Source organism: Anguilla anguilla, chromosome 3 (assembly GCF_013347855.1).
Source record: "Anguilla anguilla isolate fAngAng1 chromosome 3, fAngAng1.pri, whole genome shotgun sequence".
NCBI lineage: Eukaryota > Metazoa > Chordata > Actinopteri > Anguilliformes > Anguillidae > Anguilla > Anguilla anguilla.
Window position 1 is genome coordinate 34,089,404 of NC_049203.1, and position 19,818 is coordinate 34,109,221.

At 42.3% G+C, this 19,818-nt stretch overlaps 1 protein-coding gene and 1 long non-coding RNA gene across 5 annotated transcripts; one reads left to right on the forward strand and one right to left on the reverse strand.

The window, feature by feature from the left end:
- Window positions 1–294: 294 nt before the first annotated feature.
- Window positions 295–12,801, reverse strand: nfe2l2a (nuclear factor, erythroid 2-like 2a). 4 transcript variants are annotated; one of them, XM_035407781.1, is made up of 5 exons: window positions 12,603–12,801; window positions 3,098–3,364; window positions 2,734–2,829; window positions 2,437–2,595; window positions 295–1,653 (listed from the first exon to the last, which is right to left on the reverse strand). In XM_035407781.1, the coding sequence occupies exons 1-5, from the start codon at window positions 12,642–12,644 to the stop codon at window positions 412–414; spliced, it is 1,806 nt and encodes a 601-aa protein (XP_035263672.1). In that variant the 5' UTR covers window positions 12,645–12,801; the 3' UTR covers window positions 295–411. The 4 variants fall into 4 exon arrangements, with proteins under 4 accessions (XP_035263672.1, XP_035263671.1, XP_035263673.1 ...); XM_035407780.1 differs by having other exon boundaries at window positions 295–1,656; XM_035407782.1 differs by having other exon boundaries at window positions 412–1,656; window positions 3,098–3,429.
- Window positions 12,802–15,675: 2,874 nt separating this feature from the next.
- On the forward strand, window positions 15,676–18,512 carry LOC118223957. The gene is made up of 2 exons (XR_004764535.1): window positions 15,676–16,081; window positions 17,027–18,512. It is a non-coding gene; the product is annotated as an uncharacterized LOC118223957 (long non-coding RNA).
- The last annotated feature ends 1,306 nt before the right edge of the window (window positions 18,513–19,818 follow it).

Genomic DNA, 19,818 nt, shown 5'->3' on the forward strand with positions numbered 1-19,818 from the left:
ATCAAAACAGAAACTGACCATTAAATCATAACATAAATCAATTATAAAACAGACTTTTGAAATAACACAGTGATTTGCAACAAAAACTATTAGCACACTAAAAATGTGGTATATACAGTAAATTTTCATATTTCAATAGCAAATAAGGTAGAAATGTATTTACAAACCATATCCTGAAAGGAATCTTGGGAAAAATATATAGCAGTACAAAAGAACACAGTCTAAAATATTAAAAATATTAAGACATTGGAATACTAAAGTAGAGTTTGCAAAAACTATATGATAGTTCTGCTGTTAGACTAATGCTGAAGCAATCTTCCTGCTACAAAGGATTTTTTTTTGTTTGTTTGCATAGAACTTTTTTTTTTTTTAATGGTAACGCGGTACAAAATAAAGTTAAGCGGAGAAGTGCTAGTTGCCATCGCTCTTGATCAGTGTCTTTTTCACGCGGGGGACGAGGAAGACGGTGCCGTCGGAGGTCTGCTGGAGGGAGTACTCGCTGGGGGAGTAGGGCTTGCCGTCCTCGTCGCGCAGAAGGCCAAACACCTCCAGGTACAGGCTGCTGAGCTGCTGCTTCATCTCCCGCAGGCTGCCCCCGGTCTCCGTCCTCTCCTTCAGCAGCCGCTCCCTCTCCTCCTTCAGCGAGTCCAGCTCGTACTCCAGGCCCACGATGTTCTCCATCTTGCGCTTGCGGCAGTTCTGGGCGGCCACCTTGTTCTTGCCGCGCCGGCGGATGTCGCGCACCAGGGCCAGCTGGGCCTCGTTCAGCTGCTGCTTGGACATCATCTCGTTGAAGTCGTCCACGGGGAGGTTGATGATCATGTCGACGGTGAAGGGGATCTGGAGGGCCTTGGCCCGCTGCTCGTCTCGCGAGAGGCGGGACTCGGCGCGCTTCTTGTGCTTGTCCTTGGTGAAGGGGGGCTTGGCGTGGCCGCCGCCCTCCGCCGGCTCTGTCTTCGGGTGCTTGACCTTCGTTTCCCGAGGCTGGGCGGCACCCGAAGAGGACGCTTGACTGCCGTCACCGAGGAAGGACGGCGAGAACATCTCGGCGAAGTCGGACTCCGCGTCCACGCTGCCGGGGTTGCTGTCCATCTCCTCCATCTCCGAGTCGCTGTACCCGAAGGAGCCGTCTCCCGAAATGGACTTTTCAGGAGAGCTGGCGTTGGGGCTCGCGTCCAACGACAGGCCCGAATCCGAATCCGGAAACTCGGCCGTAGCCTCAGGCTTCCTGCTCTCGAACTCATCCCCCAGGGCAAACTTGGGAATGTCCATTGGCTTCAGCAGGGTTGTGTCGTGTAGCTCGGCCAATGGGAGATCTGTGCTTCCGCTGCTGGCTGGCGGGGCATTGCCATCCACTTTTGTGTTCATGAGTCCTGGGTAAAACATGTCGCAGAAGCTGTCTGAGTTAAAGCTGGCGTTTAGGTCCAAGGGTTTCAGAGTCATCTGATTGAGGTTGTCCGGGGGGATGGTGCTGGAGAGGTTCTCTTCGAAGGTGCCCAGATAGCCTGAGGGGCAGACCGGGTCTGCAGTGGGGGCCACCATGTCAGTGAGGGCCGGCATGTAGAAGTTGTAGTTTGGATCTTGCAGCACAGTGGGAGCACTTACAGCGCCAAAGCTGGGCTCCAGCACATCCGCCATTGGCATATTCAGACACTGCTGCGAAGAAGAGCAAGGAGAGTAAATACCAGACTAGCTAACAGTAATAACATAATAATGTTAAGTGTTACTTTCTAAAAGAGTTACCTTCCTAATCCATGAATACATGAATACAAAACCAAAAAATTCAAGTAATAATAACTATTTAACTATTGCAAATAATAACCAAAAATTAATGGTTTAATGTTACAGACAAAACAACAAAGGAAGAGGACAAAATGGCTTCCCAAGAATTTCAAATCCTCTTTGCCTCTAACAAACAGGAAGAGAGCACATATAGCTAGCTCACTATCTTGAGACTAATCAGAAACAACTGGAAGATATAATTTCCTATTTGATTCTCTTGAGTCTTAAAATCTGTCTAAAATTGTTCAGGAAGGACATTTTAACACCTGTAATGATGACTTTTGTGAAGCTTGAGTGCATATCACATGGTTTTAAGGACCAGGCTAGCACAAGGGTAAAGAATCCCTTGTGCTATTCATTTATTTATTCTCTGGCTTGAATCCTTGATGGCGCACTCTCATTCTACTCGGTAAAAGGATTCTGGGAGATGGGTCATTCACACCTCACAGGTATCTCTTCCACTGCAGACCGCAGAAACCTGATCGGGGCAAATTAGCAGAATGCATCTGCTGCCAGGGCGTCCCGTTAAAATCCGGCAAACAAAGGTGTTTTTGTGCGCCTGCCCTGGCAGCTGCCGGCCACGCATTCTTGGGCCGGTTTCACCGGCCGACCGCGGTCCGATTGCGGTCGGATGAATTTGCCCATTGTGCGTACCTGCAGCTCAGGAATGGACAGGAGCTCCATCCAAGCCTGCTCCAGGTCCTGCGGGGCCTTCTCCACGGCGACGGGGAGCGCCGGCTGATGGGGGGCCATCATAGCCGGGACGCTGCCGGCGGGGGGCGGGACGGAGGGGTCTACAGATGGAGACGCGGTCTGTGAGAGAGAGAGAAACGGTCAGGCTGTGATTTCGGGCAGAGCGCAGTCTGAGGAGGAGCAGATCTACGGATGCAAATCCCCACCGCAGGCTTGCAAATGCGACGCTGGAAAGCAGGGGCCTTCGTGTGCTCTCACCTCGATCGCCTCTACGAGTGGGAAGGTTTCCGCCAGCAGCTGCATGCATTCGTCAAACGAGAGCGCGTTCCCATCTTCTTCCGTGAAGAGAGCGTTCTGTGGACACACGAGGGCTCCGTTTAACTCCCCAAACGCATTTGCGTGCACTCCGACCACAGAAATGCGCTTGTGTACCACGAAAAACAAAGCAAAGTCTATTGAAACTCACAGGTGCTACGAGGATCAGTTCTCTAAATCAAGGACGCCAAACACCCCATACGCAACTGCTCGGCCACCTGTGGCTCATAATTAAGCTGGCAGGTGCGGTAACCTGGTTACCGTGTGCGCGGAGAGATGGTCCCTGACGCCGCTGATGGATGCGTACCTGTGTGACCTCGGGGGGCGTGGCGGAGGTTTGCGGCTCTGCGCTCGTCACCGGGCGGGGCACGAACTCCCCGGTCTCCTCGTCGAGCTGCAGCTGAGCCAGCAGAGCCTTCTCTTGCTCCCTTAGCAACTGTTGCCTTTTCTCCTCCTCCAGCTCGCGCTGCCGCTGAAACTCCTGCTCCTTCTGCCGGTGGCTGTAGTCAAAGACCTCCCTCCCCGCGCCCAGGTCTATGTCCTGCCTCCACAGGATGTCAATCAGATCCATATCCTGCCCACAAGACACCAGGGGAAAGGGTCAGTGAGTTCGGGCGGGATTCCCAAAACAGACCTAGCCTGAGGGAGACACAAATGGATGAGCGAGAGGGAGAGAAGGGAGAGGGAGAGTGAGAGAGAGGGAGATGAAGGAGAGAGAAAGGGGAGAGGTGCTCCTGCAAAGCTGCAGAGCTTTGCAGCCCCCGACAGAGACGTCGTTACTGTAACGTGGGAGGAGTCGCGTGAATAATAGATGCGCTTCTCTCCTTTCTCGCCACCGGTAGATGTAATCAGAAAGAAAACGCCCTTTCCTGTAGCCTTCAAGCTCCGACTGCCCAAAAGACGCGGCGGAGAGCTCCGGGTGCGACGAGCATCAGCGATTTTCCGATTCCGAGCCCCCGACAGCGCGGGTCCTTTAAACGCGGGCATCAGAGGCCAGACCACGCCCGTTTGGGAAGCGCTGAACTTACGATCGGCCATTTCCGCGCTGAAGAGGAGCGCTGAAGGAGCGCCACCCGGTACTTACACGAGCAGCATTCTGCAGGAAGCCTCCCTCAGCGCTGTGTAACAGGCGCACCGGCCGCGGCAGCAGCGCCCGTTCTCTGGGCGAAAGAGAGGCTGACAGTCACTTGAACGATAAGCCTCCGCCTTAGAGCCTGGGTCTCCCTGAGGTAGGTGGTAATTAATCGCAAAGCTCAAATTTCACTCCAATCAGAGAAGAGCAGGGGCCTGGCCAGCAGCAGGGAGCTCTCAGGTAGCAAGACAAACAGACTGTGTTTGATCTAGTCCTGTCCTATCGCAGCATCCCCACAAAGCACACGCTGAAAATTTAATTACTGCACACTGCTTTCCAGGGCTCTCCCTCATTGTTCTTTTCATTGCTCCTGGTCGCGGTTAACGTCGAGGCCGCAATGGGGGGTCCAACCAGGGAAACGGTCTCCGCTGGGGAAACGCACTCCCTGGCTGGCTACACGCTTGGCAGGGGTCGTGGAGCATGCTAGTGCTGTGGCTTAGCTGCCATCAGAATCGCGACGACGTTTGCCGACATTTTAATGCCTGGCTGTCTGGAGGGCACGGGAGCCATGATGGAATACTAAACTTCAAATGAATTTTATTTAAACCAATATTGTCATAGTCTGCCATGTCAATGATTTACAAATTATGTGATTATATGATTTCATTGTAATTATTTCATAATAAAAAAAAATTTTTTTTTTTTTTTTAAAGCCCCATTATGAAAATGCACAAACGTTTATGAGTCATTAATGTCATCTCTCAACATTCTACCCCATTCTGAATAACATTACACATTATTATTTATCTTCAATATCAACTTTTTTAAACAAAAAGGTTTACTTCTCTGTCCTCAGCTAATCTTTAATGTTTCAGTACAGCAGTTGTTTAGTGTTTCATGTGAACACCTAACTAGTTCAAATCAGGTAACACAGTGGATCAGTGTACTTTACATTCAGACCCAGCCACAGTAAATACACAAAATAAACACTGAATTATGACCTCATGGGCCTGTACTTTGCAAGGTGCGATCATTTTACAGCAGTTAATAAATTACTTTCTTCATATTTAATAGCTTTGTAGCTAGTATTCAACTAGCTACATTCAGGTAAAAAAGACGACCTAAACATTAAAGCAAAGTTGGAAGGAGAATTGTTCAATGTGTTCAATTTACAACCTTTTCGAGGAGTTACCCTCAACTTTTATAAAATAAAATTTGGAAGGTGCTGATTGGCATATTAATTACATTTTTTCTATACTCAGATTCATTCTGAGGAGTCCTACTTCTCATGCAGACAAGTCGATTGACAACATGCAGACAAGCTGACATTCGATCAGCCCAAAAACTGAAAAATCTAGCTAGGCAGCACATGTGTAAAGTTGGTAAGTCTGCTCTGGATTTCACAAAGAGGGCTTGCTGAGCTAACAGCCCCAGGACTGGTGAAATCTCTCTTCAGGATATGGTCATGTACACTTTTGAACTCTACATCAAAGCAATAAAGCAATGACTCATCATGCAACATAACCTAAAGGGTTTTGGGTTTTTTGGTGCAGGTTTGTATGTGACTCCACACACCTCTTAGGGCTCAGCTTCTTTGCGAATAGCTTTTGAGGGCAGATGGAGGAGGTCTGTCCTCATGTCACAGATGTGGGTCCTTCAATGCTCTCCCCCCATGAAGTCACTATACCGGTCCCAGCCTAACATAAACTACACACACTTCCCCAAGGTTTTATGTCTTTGGTGTATAGATGCCTTTAAAAGCAAGTATGCACCATTTCAACGTGCCAGCCAAAACAAAACTGTCCCTCACGTGCTGAGAGATCACCATTGGCTAAGAACCCAAGATGTTTGGAATCACTATTCCTGTAAGTTGTGGCCACCAAACATGGGTAATTGTTCCAGGAACAAAGATTGTGAATAGGTATTAAAGATCATTCATGATACTTCCTCCTGGTGGAAAAGAGATTGGGGGCAAGGGGGAGAGGGGGCAGAGCAAGTATGTTAAGTACATTGGAATGAGTGGTAGTGATTCAGTAGCTGCTACTGATGTGAACAACAGTGAGTACATTGTTTTCGATCTCATGATACCAGTAAAGGAGGCGATCAAGACCTTGACCTCAGTGAGCCTTTGACCTTTGAGAGAGCCACACTCAAACCCTTATCACTACTTTATTTTATTACAACACAAACCAGCTGTGGTGAACCTGGCTGAAATTTATGATCTGTCAGCTGTTTTCATTGGATGCTTTCACTTGTGGTGGTGAGGTGCTTATTAGCAGTTTGCACCTATTTAAGGAGGGGGCGACTGAGATTTGTCTTTGTTTGTTCTCCCAGAATGTCCACTGATGCTGATATCTGGTAATCCAGTAAAATCAGAAATGTCCAGAGATAAATGGAGCAAGATTGATCCCTGTGGCTTTTTTAATGCCCAGCCCACACAGCCGGATCACAGTGGGAAGCCTTTCATAAGAGCCTTGAGTGACTGCAAGGAACCTGCCGATAGTCACAAGGAAAGCATTCAGCATGTGACACCATTTCGTTATTTGTGTGAGGAAAGTAAGACGCAGTACGCTTCCTCTATTGAATTCATTATTTGGAAAGAACACACACTAAGCTGAGGGTGTATAGACTGATACAACAATGCAAAGCAGAAGCAGTAACCACCTTGAGGAAGTGTGCCATTTTATGGGGATTTCAGAAGCAACAAAGACTGTAAACACCAGGGGCTTACCTATCCTAATGGCGAATGGGTTTAGAGTAGGTCTGAAGTTGGCAGCAAATTAGTTTACAAAATTATAGCCTATTCTTTACTGGAATTTAGATTCAGATATATATTCATGTGTTTTTAGATCTTGTTTAAAATACGTTATGACTGTAACATTAAAAAAGGGTGACAACAACATTATCTAGAATAGTACTATCCTTCATCCCTCTAGGAGGTACAATCCAGAGAAGACTAAGGTTCTGCTTCTGGTTGGCCAGAAACTATAAACAATCTGTGAGCAGTGCCAGTTCTAATAAACATAGATACACAGTCATTCCAAAGGTAGGTTATTCATTTGAAATGATCAGTCTTTAGCACATCTTTGTTTTAGTTATTCAATCAGACCTGCCGATTCTGAAAAAAGTGTACCTATATCAAGTCCTAAATAACTAAATTACAATCCATATCATTCACACTATTGTATCACAATATTATGACAACTACATATTCTATAGCACAGAACTACCCCATAGCTCAATGACTACTGGGAGAAAAACGAACTTCCTCTGCATCTGAAACAGTCAGACATGAGAAGAGTGGTTACAAACAGCAAATGTACATTGTGTGCCTCCAAGAAGCTCAAAACAAGCGCTGGGAATAAAGAGTATGACCATAACACCACTGGCCTGTCTACAAGTTCCTTCTTGCTCAAAAAGAGCACCAATTATCTCCTGACACCATTGCGTTTACCTCAGGTATCTGTTTTAAGTGTTGTGACTTCAACACAGCTGTCCAAATATTAACACAAGCTGTTGACAAAAACATTTCGAGGCTCTAAATAAAAATGCAAAAATACAGCAATAATATACTTCAATAATATGAAAGCATTTAAGTTCCTGGTTATAAAGAAGCTACATTTAAGTTTACAGGTGTGTAAAGACTAACATCTGTATTGTGTGCCTGGACCGAAAATAAGTTGAAATGACTTTCCTTACATGATTCCAGTTGAAAAACCAGACACTACAGCAAAAATGAAAGGTCTGTTTCCAGGTTGTCTCCTTAAGCAAAGTTTCGGAACATGCCTTTTTCTAGCCACAAACTCAATCTGTCACATCATGTCAGATCCTACATTATTCGACAGGGCTGTTGGTGTCACCACTGTGGGTGAACACAAGCATTTGGGTAGATGTGAGTCAGACCCATCCCTAGCCACAGATCTAGGATATGGGCCATAGGCTGGAATATCCCAAAACAACTGGAGATAACAAGTCAAAGGGCAATCTGTGGCTCCTGGGTAGCTCACTCGGTAAAAACGAGCTTGTACCACATGACCCATGCCAGTGCCAGTGCCAACTGTGGCTCGCAGCCCAGCGGGAGGGGGGGGGGCACCTCAATGATTTTGCGTCACCCAGAGATATCAGAGACATATAGTCAGTGGGGATAGCATCGTTCGTTGCTCAAGCAACGCCTGCTGGCCATCTGGGCACCTGTGGCTTGCTCTCTGTGCATGGGTATGACTGAGTCTCCACCACCACTCTGCACGTGTGGGGCTTGCGACTGAGGTGCGGGAAAAAAAAGTGGCTGGCAGGCGCATGTTTTGTAGGAAAACCATGGGTTGTCCCGAGCCAGCAGCAGGGGCTGTATATGAGCATGCTTGTATAGACACGAATTGGGCATTCCAAATTCCGGTGGGATTGGAGATGCCAAATTTTATTTATTTTTAATAGAGGGCAATCTGGTTGGATACATTTGAATCTACTATAAAGCTGTTCTTGGATTTAGCATCACACTCATGTGATACCACAGTAAACACTGGAATGCTTAATTCCCTGGCCCTTTCAACCCAAGATTAAAATTTTAAAAAATCATATCTGGGTTATAACTTGAACAAAATCTTGCAGAAAAACTTTATCTAGCGCTGCTCACTTCTTATTTATTGGCAGTCATGGTCAGTTAATACTGAAGGGTGAATTAGCCCATTTTGTTATTTTGTTTTGTTTTTTCTGTTTAGTTTTTCCCACCGTGGATTATGCATGGCAAATTGTGGTCACTCACTCACTCATTCACTCACTCACGGACAACCTTTGAGGGAGGTTTGGCGGGACGCATGCGCAGGTGGTACGGCACAACATTTTTAAGCACAGCTTTATCGCCTAACGTTACTTTAGCTAACCCTAACATGTTCACATTTTGCCTACTTTAGCTAACCTAGTTAGCGCGTACGGATCGCCTACTTCAGTTAACCTAGTTAGCACGTACGGATGCTATCCTGCAGGCATGAGTAGGAGCTAAGAACACACAGCTACAACCACCGATACAGATGTATGGACACACAGAGGACAACAAATAACGTTACAGAGGTGAGGACGTGCCATAGCTAGCTAGCTATATAGTACGGAGGGCAAAACGGAGAATGTCGCCAGCAGTGTATGCGCGTGAGCTCGACAACACATTTCTCATAGAAAAGGTTGTTTGTGCTGTTAGCCTTTATTGATTGCCGTACAAGGTTCATTTAAAAGTAGCTAGCACAATCTGACAGCACTAACCCATAAAAATGTACTGTGCATGGTACTTGCTCAATCGAACGGTAAATGTGAAAACATTCCATTACAGTCAGCGGCACCGAAATTTTCTGTCACACCCTCAATGAACGGCAAAACTCCCAATAGAAGACTGAAAAATATTTTCTGAAACGTTATTGATTCCGCTTGGCCACAGTGAGTGAAACTAGGCGATCTGAGTGTATAGTTTCTATGTAAATTACGTCAAAAGGATTCAGCCTTGTTGTTTGCTACCTAAACTTCACAGCACAGTCATTGCCGTTATCATGATTGTAGCATGAAGTGTCTATTTTCAACCAACTGCCATATATGAGCGCGTAAAGTCAACCAAAGAATATAGTTCACCAAGTTGCGCCGTGGGTCTGGACGGTTTCGTGCTTGTTTCTCTAATGCCCTGGAAAAACTTGCTCACAAATGTGAGTTTCCACATTTTGGCATTTACCGAGTCCAGATAATTGAATTGCTATTGAATCATAACCCTTGCCAAATACATGCTTGGATAGACACTCCCAGCACCCCACACGACCCTGACCAGGATAAGCGAGTATAGATAATGGATGGATGGATGGATGAATGATATCCATATGTTGCTACACTTTACAGTCCTGAAGTGGTGAAACTACAGTTGGAGGCAAATTTGTGCAGCAATAAGTTTGTATGATTAGCTAAGACACATTTTGTTAACAAACATACACTACTATGAACAGTAAACCTGCTGTAATCTGATTTATTGAAACTAGAAGTAAAACCTTTGTACATACTTTACACTGTGATCCTAAAAGTAGCCTACAGTCTGATTTGTAAATACTAGAGGTAAAACTTTAATAGGATACATTTGTTCCCAAGAAATGTAATACAGGAACACAGTTCTTAAAATAATTGTTTGTATTTTTCATTAGGCTATATAGGCATACATTTTAAAACCAGGTTTTGTGCACTCCAATAAATTTCAAATCCATGGAGCCTCCCTAAAGTCACCCCATCTTGCACTTACATTACAGCAGAGAATGATGTAAGAGGGTATAAACTCTAATGTAAACTTTCTTGTTTTTAGTAACCCTCTTTTTTCATTGTGAGTAATTGCGGAATGCGCAGTCTTGAATTCATTAATAAATTCCTAACTTTTTTTCCAAATCAATTGCAATTACTGTCCCCCAAAAATGCAAGTGCTACGTCCAATTTCCTCTCCCGGTAGGCCTACTTCAAATTCAAATTAAAGTTTGCTTGCCAAACCCAGATATTCTTGATCTCTCATTCATGCTACAGACATATATTTTGGTGTTTTGATTTTCATCTTAAACCCACTTGGAACTTAACAATTTATACCAGGCATGTAAGGATTTCCTGGCTTGCCTTCTAATATTTAGAATACTAACCTACAGTAGAGCAAATTTTGCCTCTATCAAGGGTTGTAAATGCCTAAGCTGCGACATACAGGTTAACTTCAGACAACTAAGTGTGTAGAAAAGTGGATTGTTGCCCAAAGGTCATAGTGTATTGGCAATTCATTTTTTTCCTCTTATCCTAAACACAGCAACGTTCCCCTGAATTCATGCCCATGTACATTTTATCTCTCTGAACGCAGGCGTAACCTGAAAGTTGTTAATAAGGAAAAGGCCTGATGAAATATAACTCTTCATGTCTTCCTGCCAGCTAAAACACAAACACTTCCTTTTTACATTCCAAACGGAACAGCCATTGTTCTGTTTTCTACTCAGACCAATACAACACTTAGTAAAACCAGAAATTATATTTAACATTTCAGAACATTCAACAATTTTGGTAGCAGAGAGGAGAATATAGAAAACAAATTAAGTACATACTGTATAACTAGAAGGCACTGAGACGGTAACTGAGAGGGCTACTCCTCACCCATTGTAGGGTATTATATGGTAACAGACACCCATGGCGCTAGGCCTTTTTCCTTATAGGCTATGTGACGTATGACAGCTTGAATTAGCCCAAGTCCAACACGGCTATTATTCCAAAACAAGTTTTTTTTGAACACCTTAAATTTCTGAATGGTGTGGTTCCTCCTCCACATAGCAACCCACACAAACCTGTCAATCACATCTTAGAAAAGGGAGACAATGCTGACAGATAAACACCCCTAACCTGTATACTGAACTTGAGCTGGGAGTCAATGCACTCTCTAAACTCAGACTAAACTCAAATGACCTGGAGTTTATCTTTCAAGAACCGGTTTTCTTTGTCCCTTTGCTGCCACTTATTTTTCACCACCAGAAATAACTTTCAGTATTTCTTTTAAAAGATTGCTCCCTCAAAAGTAGGCATACATACAGCCCTTACTTTTAAAACTTATACCTGAATCTATTCTTCACCAATAATTAAAGTACGCTGCTTGTTATAAATGAGAACCTAAAGATTACAATGTTCAACTTGAATGCTCAACCCCATTTCAAAGAGGAATTTGGAACAATGATTGGTTGTTCAGATGGGGACTAATCGCTTTATTCTATGGATAACTTATTAGCGTCAATATATAATGGGAAGGCAAACAAAATTCCTGAGTGAGGCCGCCTACGCCAGTTGTGCAACCAGCTGAACGGAGCAAAGGTAGCCTCACTGATGCCATCTTTACAGAGATCACACGCTATGGGGCGCCCAGACGGCGCCGAGGGGGCTCCCGACGGCCGGCAACGCACATCGACAGCATTAAAAGAGGAACGGAAGGAACAAAGTTTTCATTTATCTTTAATCTTTCACATTCTTTCTCGTATTCAAAAAATAACATCGGGATTTTAGTTTTATATTGTCGTATTTAAAATGTAATATGTAACAACAGTAGGCAGTGACCCACGAGGCAGACTTCAATGACTTTGCAGATTTTTCTGTGAAAGCGTGAGTGGCGCAGAATCGGAAATTGTGTTCGGAACGCCTACTAGCACTGCTAAACACGTACAGCTGTTTAAAACAGAATTTCAGTAGTATCACAACACATAAACATGTCTGGAGATTGTTCCTATATTTTCGTATGTAGATAATAGCCATACAGTATTCAAATAACCGTTAAACACAACAACGTAGTATTTAAAGTCACTTAAAGTCAGAGTTCATGTCTTACAGCCAGTTAGCTAACTAGCTAGGGCTAGCAAGATAACCTAGTTGGTTACTATCAATACAGTTGCTACATCACAGGTGGATAAATTGACAGGTCGCTAACATTAGCTTGCTAGCAAGTCAGCTGATGTCTAGCCCTACAAGACATTTGAAACATCTTAGATTATTATTGCCAAAATATTTCTCTACACCAAGCGTTATTTATTCGTCACGTTGAAACCATAACTTGAACTGTCATAATTTATATTTATTATTTAGCTATAGCCTAATGTTTGGTAGTTGGGTAATCATTGAAGTTAGCTGTCGACTTAGCCTGTGCAGTACATTTCCAGTCAATGTCACATACACATACGTTATGTACACGGCAGAACATGCTTTGGAGCTAGATATTTACCTGTTGACTCTGGTGCATTTTTGGTAACTCGATCTCCATCATTGTGATGAGTTAGAATCAGTCCCTTGGTGATGAAACACCAAATATCCAAAATATCGCTGGTTATATTCCCCTACTACGGTATGAAATGGTTGTCCGACAACGGGCACTGCAAACCGATGAGGAAGTATCTCAGTTGTGAGCAAATACTGCCTGTAGTCTTATGAAATTTTACGGAAAACCCCAGCAGCTCTGTGGCCCCGCCCACTAACTGCGGCAGCCAGTCAAGGACGTTCAAACGACTGCGGAGGGTTCGTCCCCCTGTTCTGTACTTGCCTCCCGCTGATAGCCTACAGTAGGCTACATATTGGCGAAACGCATCCCCGCCGCGCGTATCAAATTCGTCACGATTTGGCACAACTTTTGGGTGGCAACTTTACATCAATATCATTTTCCACATTTTATGGAATAAATATTGTACAATGAATAAAGGGTTCGCAATTATTGTGCACCAAATTTTAGTTAGCGTTAAAGCATTTAGCGAATATGCATGGGGTTTAGAATGAAAACTCGCTCACTCGGCCCACTAGCTCCAAAGAAAAAGGATAATTTTATTTCAAAATGTGGCTCAACGTTTCGACAAGCAGGAAGACCGCCACGTGGTGAAATAAAACGATTTATTTATCTTCTGGGAATAAGTAGGCGAAGTGTACGAGTTTTTATTTGTTATTTCCTAATATGACACATTGGCTCTCCACTTTGTTGCATGCATAAATGTATTGTATGTGAGGCAAAGCTAATTGCATTACTTCTCTTGAGGGTTTCTACCTGAATTATTTTGCTAGCCTGTCATTCCTTATTGTTGCCTTTTTTTTCTTAGAGCAAATACAAAATAAATACACATTACAAAAAAGCGATAGGCGCAACTATGGCAGCTTAGACTAGTACATTGCAGGTTAAAGCATTCAAAATGTGCAGTGAAATGCCAAAAACAATATTAATATCAACTCCATTTGCTTGACAGATATTGTTATCTAGTTGTCTATACACTGAGGCAGCTATAAGACCATAAGCAGGCTATAAATCACACTGACAATCAGCAGCCAAGTTCCACAGCTATTGCAGGGTCACATAACCACTCCTGACAAGGGAAGTCTGTGTCAACAGTTGGAAGCATTGCAATATTGATCTTGCATGGGAAACCTCAGATACTCCCTAAAAAAGCCATTCCTACAGTAAGTAAATGAGGAAAAGAGACCAGAGATTTAACTGCTGTGAAACAGCTTGTTCCCACACTTTTAGTTCAGAATTGGGACTGGTGCTCAAGAGAAGGCAAGCAGACCAAGAAAATCAGTATAGGGGTGGAATTGTGCAACTGAAAGCTAGCATGAAATCTTTATCACTGAATATAGTATTAATAATTATTATTTATGAAGGAGTTTTTTTTTGCACAAACTAAAAGAAAATACCTTGAAATACAAAGTGTATTTTTGCAGTTCTGACATAATGTGCTATGCTGCAGGCCACTTTAGCCCATTTGTATTTTGTTAGTCCTGCAGAGATTTGAGTTCAGGTGACTCAAGGTATGGGACACTCAGAGATGGTGGCAGCCTGTCCACAGATGACAACAGTGGCTGACAGATGATGATATCACGGCTTTATGGTCACTTTGGGGAAAAGTGATCTGAATGTGACCCATGAGGGAAGCTTTAGTAAGATGTCACTGCATCAGCTCCTGATACCCGCAAACAGTCCAACAGCAAAGCTCCCTCGCTTACCCCCCGATGCCAATGCTGGCAGAGGAAGACTGACCAGGACCATGAAGTCATTTGTTTGCATCTTTCCTTCAGGCTTCTGCCATAGGGTGCTAACTAGGGATGTGCACTTTCTCCTAGCAACAGTCTCCAGAGATCTGCTCTGATTCCACCAAGACAGAATGAAGAACCGGGGTCCCGTAGGAAGTGAGCAGCTCTCTCAATGGGATCATTCCCATTGGCTGTTCCTGTAAGATTCTGTATCTTGCCAGTCCACCTGCCTGTACACAGACGAGCCACTGAATGACTGGTGAGATCCTTAAGGCACATAATGCAGCTCTTCTGACGCTAAAACATTTATCACTGATGACTATAGCAACACTCCACTACACAGAATCAAGAATTAAGCAAGGGAGTGCGCATGTATTAAAACACACAGTGCATGGTATGAGTTAAAACAGGAATTAAATGTAGGAAATTTGTGTTGTCATAAAACATTTACACAGAAGAATATTTGTTTCCTGTATTACCAGTTAATTTAGATAGCATGCAGTGTTTGCTTCCATATACCAGAAACAAAATACAGGTGCAAACAACAGGTTAATACGGCAGTCAACCTCAAAGGTGCATTTCTGCAAGTTACCTAGCGACCCTTAGTGGCTGACATTAGAATGTTAAATAATCACAATGCAGTATCTTTTTAATTCATTCAACTCATTTACACTATTAATTGCCAGTTTTTCACACAGATTTTCGAATTGTTTATATATTTAAAATCAGTAGTGGTGATCTTTAAATAGCTAAAGGTTACAGATGTTTCACTATACTGTTAATAATTGCAAGACCCTATGAGAGCTTGTTTAGGGAAGAACAAGAATTATCCAGATTATTTTAAGTAGTCAAGAAATCAAAGTGAATGTACTGTATTAATTTTGTTTGATCAACTTTTGTTAAAATTCAGTTGCGAGAACACCAGTCAAATTGCAATTTACTAGTTGACATCTTAATTTACATTCCACGTGATTGAACACATTATTTTTTTGTAAGTAGGCTAATACTGGATGTGGCGTGCAGTTATGTCAGTCTCATTATTATGAAATTGAATATTATTTGAATAAAAAATTGTGCGCAGAAGCATGAAAAAAGCTTTACAATTTATTTCACTGTAAAAAGCAACATTTTATCCAACTTACAAATCTGCATGAACTACGGAGACGTTTTGCCCATACCAGACCTAGTATCCAAAACATTCTGACACCTGAGTGCTTGTGAAAAGCTGGAACAGTGCTGCAATTAGGCGGCGTCTGCAATGGGCCTCCTTAATGAGGTGAGCCTTTTACCACGCGTCCTGACACGTACCTGTTAAGAACTGCACTCCACCTCTACATGTACCTACAGTGCAGCCCACTGTCTGAAATTACACTAAACGGGCCTTTTTTGCTAAGCGCGTCCACGCGTACGCGTTCACGATTGGCAGCTCCACGTCGACATTCTTCCAGCTGCAGAGTGTTGTGCACGGAGCGCAGAGAAGCGAAGGGACCTCGGTGTAAAAGGACCTGACTAACATATCGCGGAATGTCCGAAGAAGGTTGATGACTGCACAATTAACAGATAAAATGCGCGTCGTGTCCGTAGCAGTTAAATTGTAATATGTTCAGAACGCATTTTTGTTGTTGTATTTTATGGTCTCTTTCCTCTCGTGTTGGACTGCAGCTGGCCACTTAACTGCTGTCTCACTTCGACCAGGTATGTATAGCAAGCTTATTTATTAATGTTAAGTGTTTCTATTGGTTAACAATTGAAGGTATGAGATTTCAGACATACAGACTGAATACATTCTATCGCCTACATATACGTCCAATATTGTTTCATTTTCTATCATGTGGAAATTGGCATTATATCAGCTTCAGAGATGAAGTTATATACCACGACATGTGTTTTGAAATAATGCATGAAAACTGTTGCAATGTGTATCGTCTTTATATGCTACTTTGGACGCTACCTTGGAAATGTAGCTAGGCTTCATGCAGAAGTAATGTCAGTGCTTAGTTTGACACACGGAGTCACAAAAGTTGCGTAACTAATGAAACTTATTTCGTTCACTCTTACTTGGTTGAAATGTTTATCGCAAATTATATTTTTGAAGCTGTCTTGAATGCATGACTCTAAATTTGGAAAATTTAGACACGTCAGCTGTTCTACATATCGACTCCCTCCAACTGTTAACAACCTTGAAGACAGGCAAGGTTGAACTGTAGTGTTGACACTTAAAGTAGGAAGAATTATGTCTATGTTTTCATTTTTAATTTCCTTTGGTCTACTGAAATCTATGGGGTTTTTTTTGTTTTTGTTTTTAATTGAACTTTCCAGCGGTCCAGTTCTGAACGGCCTTTTGTCAGAAACTGCCATTTTGTTACAGGCCCCAGTGCTGGTACATGCCAATGATAAACTGGGTTAATATTTTATGTCAAAAAAGTACTTCTTTGCTGGTTCTTATGAATTCTTGACATATTTATTGACTTCCCTGTATTAATTTAGCAAGTTATTCTATAGGTGCTTTAACATTCTGCCTGCAATTTGGGCTGTGAGATAGTAGTTTAAATGCACACACATCACCCTAACCCCCATTTAGAAACCACATTGTCTTTGATGTTCACAGTGCACTTGCACATTTTGTGTTTTCTCTCCAAGGTTGGTCACTGATAGGATGGCGAGAAGGTTCACCGTGGAAGGACACGTGGTCGTGCTGTGGCTTTCCAAGTAAAGTTCTGTAATACACTTAGACTCTAATTGTTTGCAGTCAGTGCATTACAGAACTTTGTTTTGGGAGTTAATGCTCTTGGCTGATGGAAAATAACACCTCTGGAGGGACACCACCAGGTTTCACTCCTGTCATGGGTTTTCATCCACTTGTCCTTCTACTAAAAAGACTGCATTGAAATAAACCTGTTAAAAACATTGTATTTGGTATCATGATAATTTGTTTCATTGTTCCCCATAACAAAGAACTGAATTTGTGTTCACTATAACCTGGTCAACAGAAGTTACAGTGATAAGATGTGCATTTAGGATAGAGTTGTTTAGGGCTTTTATTTCAGCATACATTCTGTGTGCAAAGTCCATTGTACTTGAATGAAACATTTGGTTCAGCTTTGTATGGCAACACAGAATGTACAGTGGTGGAGAGTAACAGAGTAACAGCATTTCCCAGCTACAGGTACGGTAACACATGGAAACCTGTGAATTGTTCCCAGTGCCTCGCCTATATCTTTGTCACATGATGCAGGAGAGGTGGGGCGGAGGCAAACCTGAACAGCTGGTCTTGACATGGGATATTCAGCCTGTCAATTTATGTTTACTGAAGAATTTAGAAAGTTCACCTCTTCCTCTGCATTAATTATGAAGCCAGGTTATCAAGCACTAGAGTACCTAACCATCCAAAATAGCATGCTTGATAAATATGTGAATGATTTCATGATTACAGGTGTTCCTCCCAATTAGAAGAATTGTTTTTTGCTTTATTCTTTATGATTGCATACTGGGTTTCATAATAGGGGAAAAATAGAGGGATATAAATTTGTATAAAAATAAAAATGTCTTTATTTTAAAAAAGCCTGAACCATTCACAGAAACACTGTGTTTTGGAAGCAGTAAACATGTATGTATTGTCAGAAAACAGTGAATTCTGGCAACATTAAATAAAATGAAGCCCTATATATATTTTTGGTCAGGCCTCATTTTAAAATTGTTAAAATTCAGGCTCCCCCATGAAATTTTGAGCGTCAAACACTTAATTTCCTGCATTCTGGTGAATTTTTATGCACCAATTTGTGACTTTTCTGCATAAATTTATGGTGGAAATGTCTTTATTTATGTAAAGGAAAACACAAAATTCCGTTTTTATTGGGGGGAACAAATGCATGTGTTCTACGCCTGTGTACTTAGTATATAATGGATCGATGACAGTGTGATGTGAACAGAACCAAATGCTAATATTTGGAACTTCAAAAATATAAATCTTTCTGTCTTCAGTTAGTTTATGGCCTGACCATAAATGTTGTGTGGTAATGATGTAAGTCGTAATCATGCATGATAACTCATGAGTGCAAAGAAAGGAGAGCACTATTGTAGCATGGTTATGTACCCATTTCAGCATTAAATTAAAAAAACAAACAAACAAAAAAAGTCAGAGAGGTTTGTTTGAAAATATAAATCCTTTTTTGAACAATATAAAATAATTGCTTTGTACCTCACCAGAGGACATTTTTTATTATCTTGCCAATAAATTGCTTTATACAGGTTATACAGACTGAAATTTTGCTTTGCCATTAGCCATGCTAAGCAAAGTAATTAAAGCTAAGTAAAAGCTGTTTCCATGAGTATACACTAAGGAGACACAAGCCAGTCATCATAATCATCAGAAGGTCTGTAGTCAGCTGGGGCTTGATAGCGCAGTCAAACTTACTGCTATAAGCAAGCATTCTAAATTTAAAACTTGCTTTTTTTGCTCATGTATAAACATAATAACAACATAATGGTTCCAACAATTTTCCATCTCAAAGCCCGCAAAGACCAACCTGTGACAAAGGGCCCCCACCTCAATAAAATGGTGAACCTTTATCCAGCACTTTTAATGCCTTCATTCAGCACCCATAATTGAATAGCTGCTTGGTACACTAGCACATAGAAACATCTAAATTGCCATTACTGATGATAGATAGACATGGTGAGTAACATCACTACCAGTCTCATTAAGCGTGAAGATGCATTCTTTGAACTACTTTTTCGCAATCCATGCACATGTGCACACACATACACATCTTGGTAAGGCCTTACCCCTCGTGTATCTATGGCCTTTCATGCAGTTTTATTTGTATCATTGTTTTTTTGGAGGGAGGTTCACACATATTACAGATATAATACATAGCTATTCAATACAGTATGAATACTGCCAAATACACTTAAACTTGTCATAATATTGCCACAGACCTGTAAACCATTCACAGTTTATTTTATGTTCATTGTTAAGTCAGAAATGTTTTACATTTTCTTAAAGACCACCTAGAACTCTCCCACACATCTGTGGTCCCACAGTCAAATTTGTAGAGAACGATTTCTGCAATATGTCATGGTTTGTCTACAAATATATTAAGCTTTTTATTAAAAAAAGATTGTAACGTGGATACCCTAATGAAATATGGAGGACACAATAAAGAAGACGAGCTAACAGCCGCAAAGTTTTAAACCCAGGATCTCCTCTGTGGACTGATACAAGTCAGCAATGCTACCAATAACAGCATGTACTTACTACTACAGTATGCTACGCAAAAAATGTATTAAAATAAATTATGCCGTAAGTGTCTCAACCTGGCACGTTTCATGTGTTCAAAACGAAAATACCAGTTGCTTCTGCTCAGTTTGATTCACAATATCACAATAATGATTCACTTTCCTCGCTAGCCATCTAAAATCAGTTTTATGCA

Coding starts and splice junctions, on each gene's coding strand:
- nfe2l2a (XM_035407780.1), bottom strand. CDS start 12,644: ATGATGGAGATCGAGTTACCAAAAATGCACCAGAGTCAACAG. Junction 2,830..3,097: donor CGCCCCCCGAGGTCACACAG/GTACGCATCCAT, acceptor GTGTGTCCACAG/AACGCTCTCTTCACGGAAGA. Junction 1,657..2,436: donor TGTCCATTCCTGAGCTGCAG/GTACGCACAATG, acceptor TCTTCTTCGCAG/CAGTGTCTGAATATGCCAAT.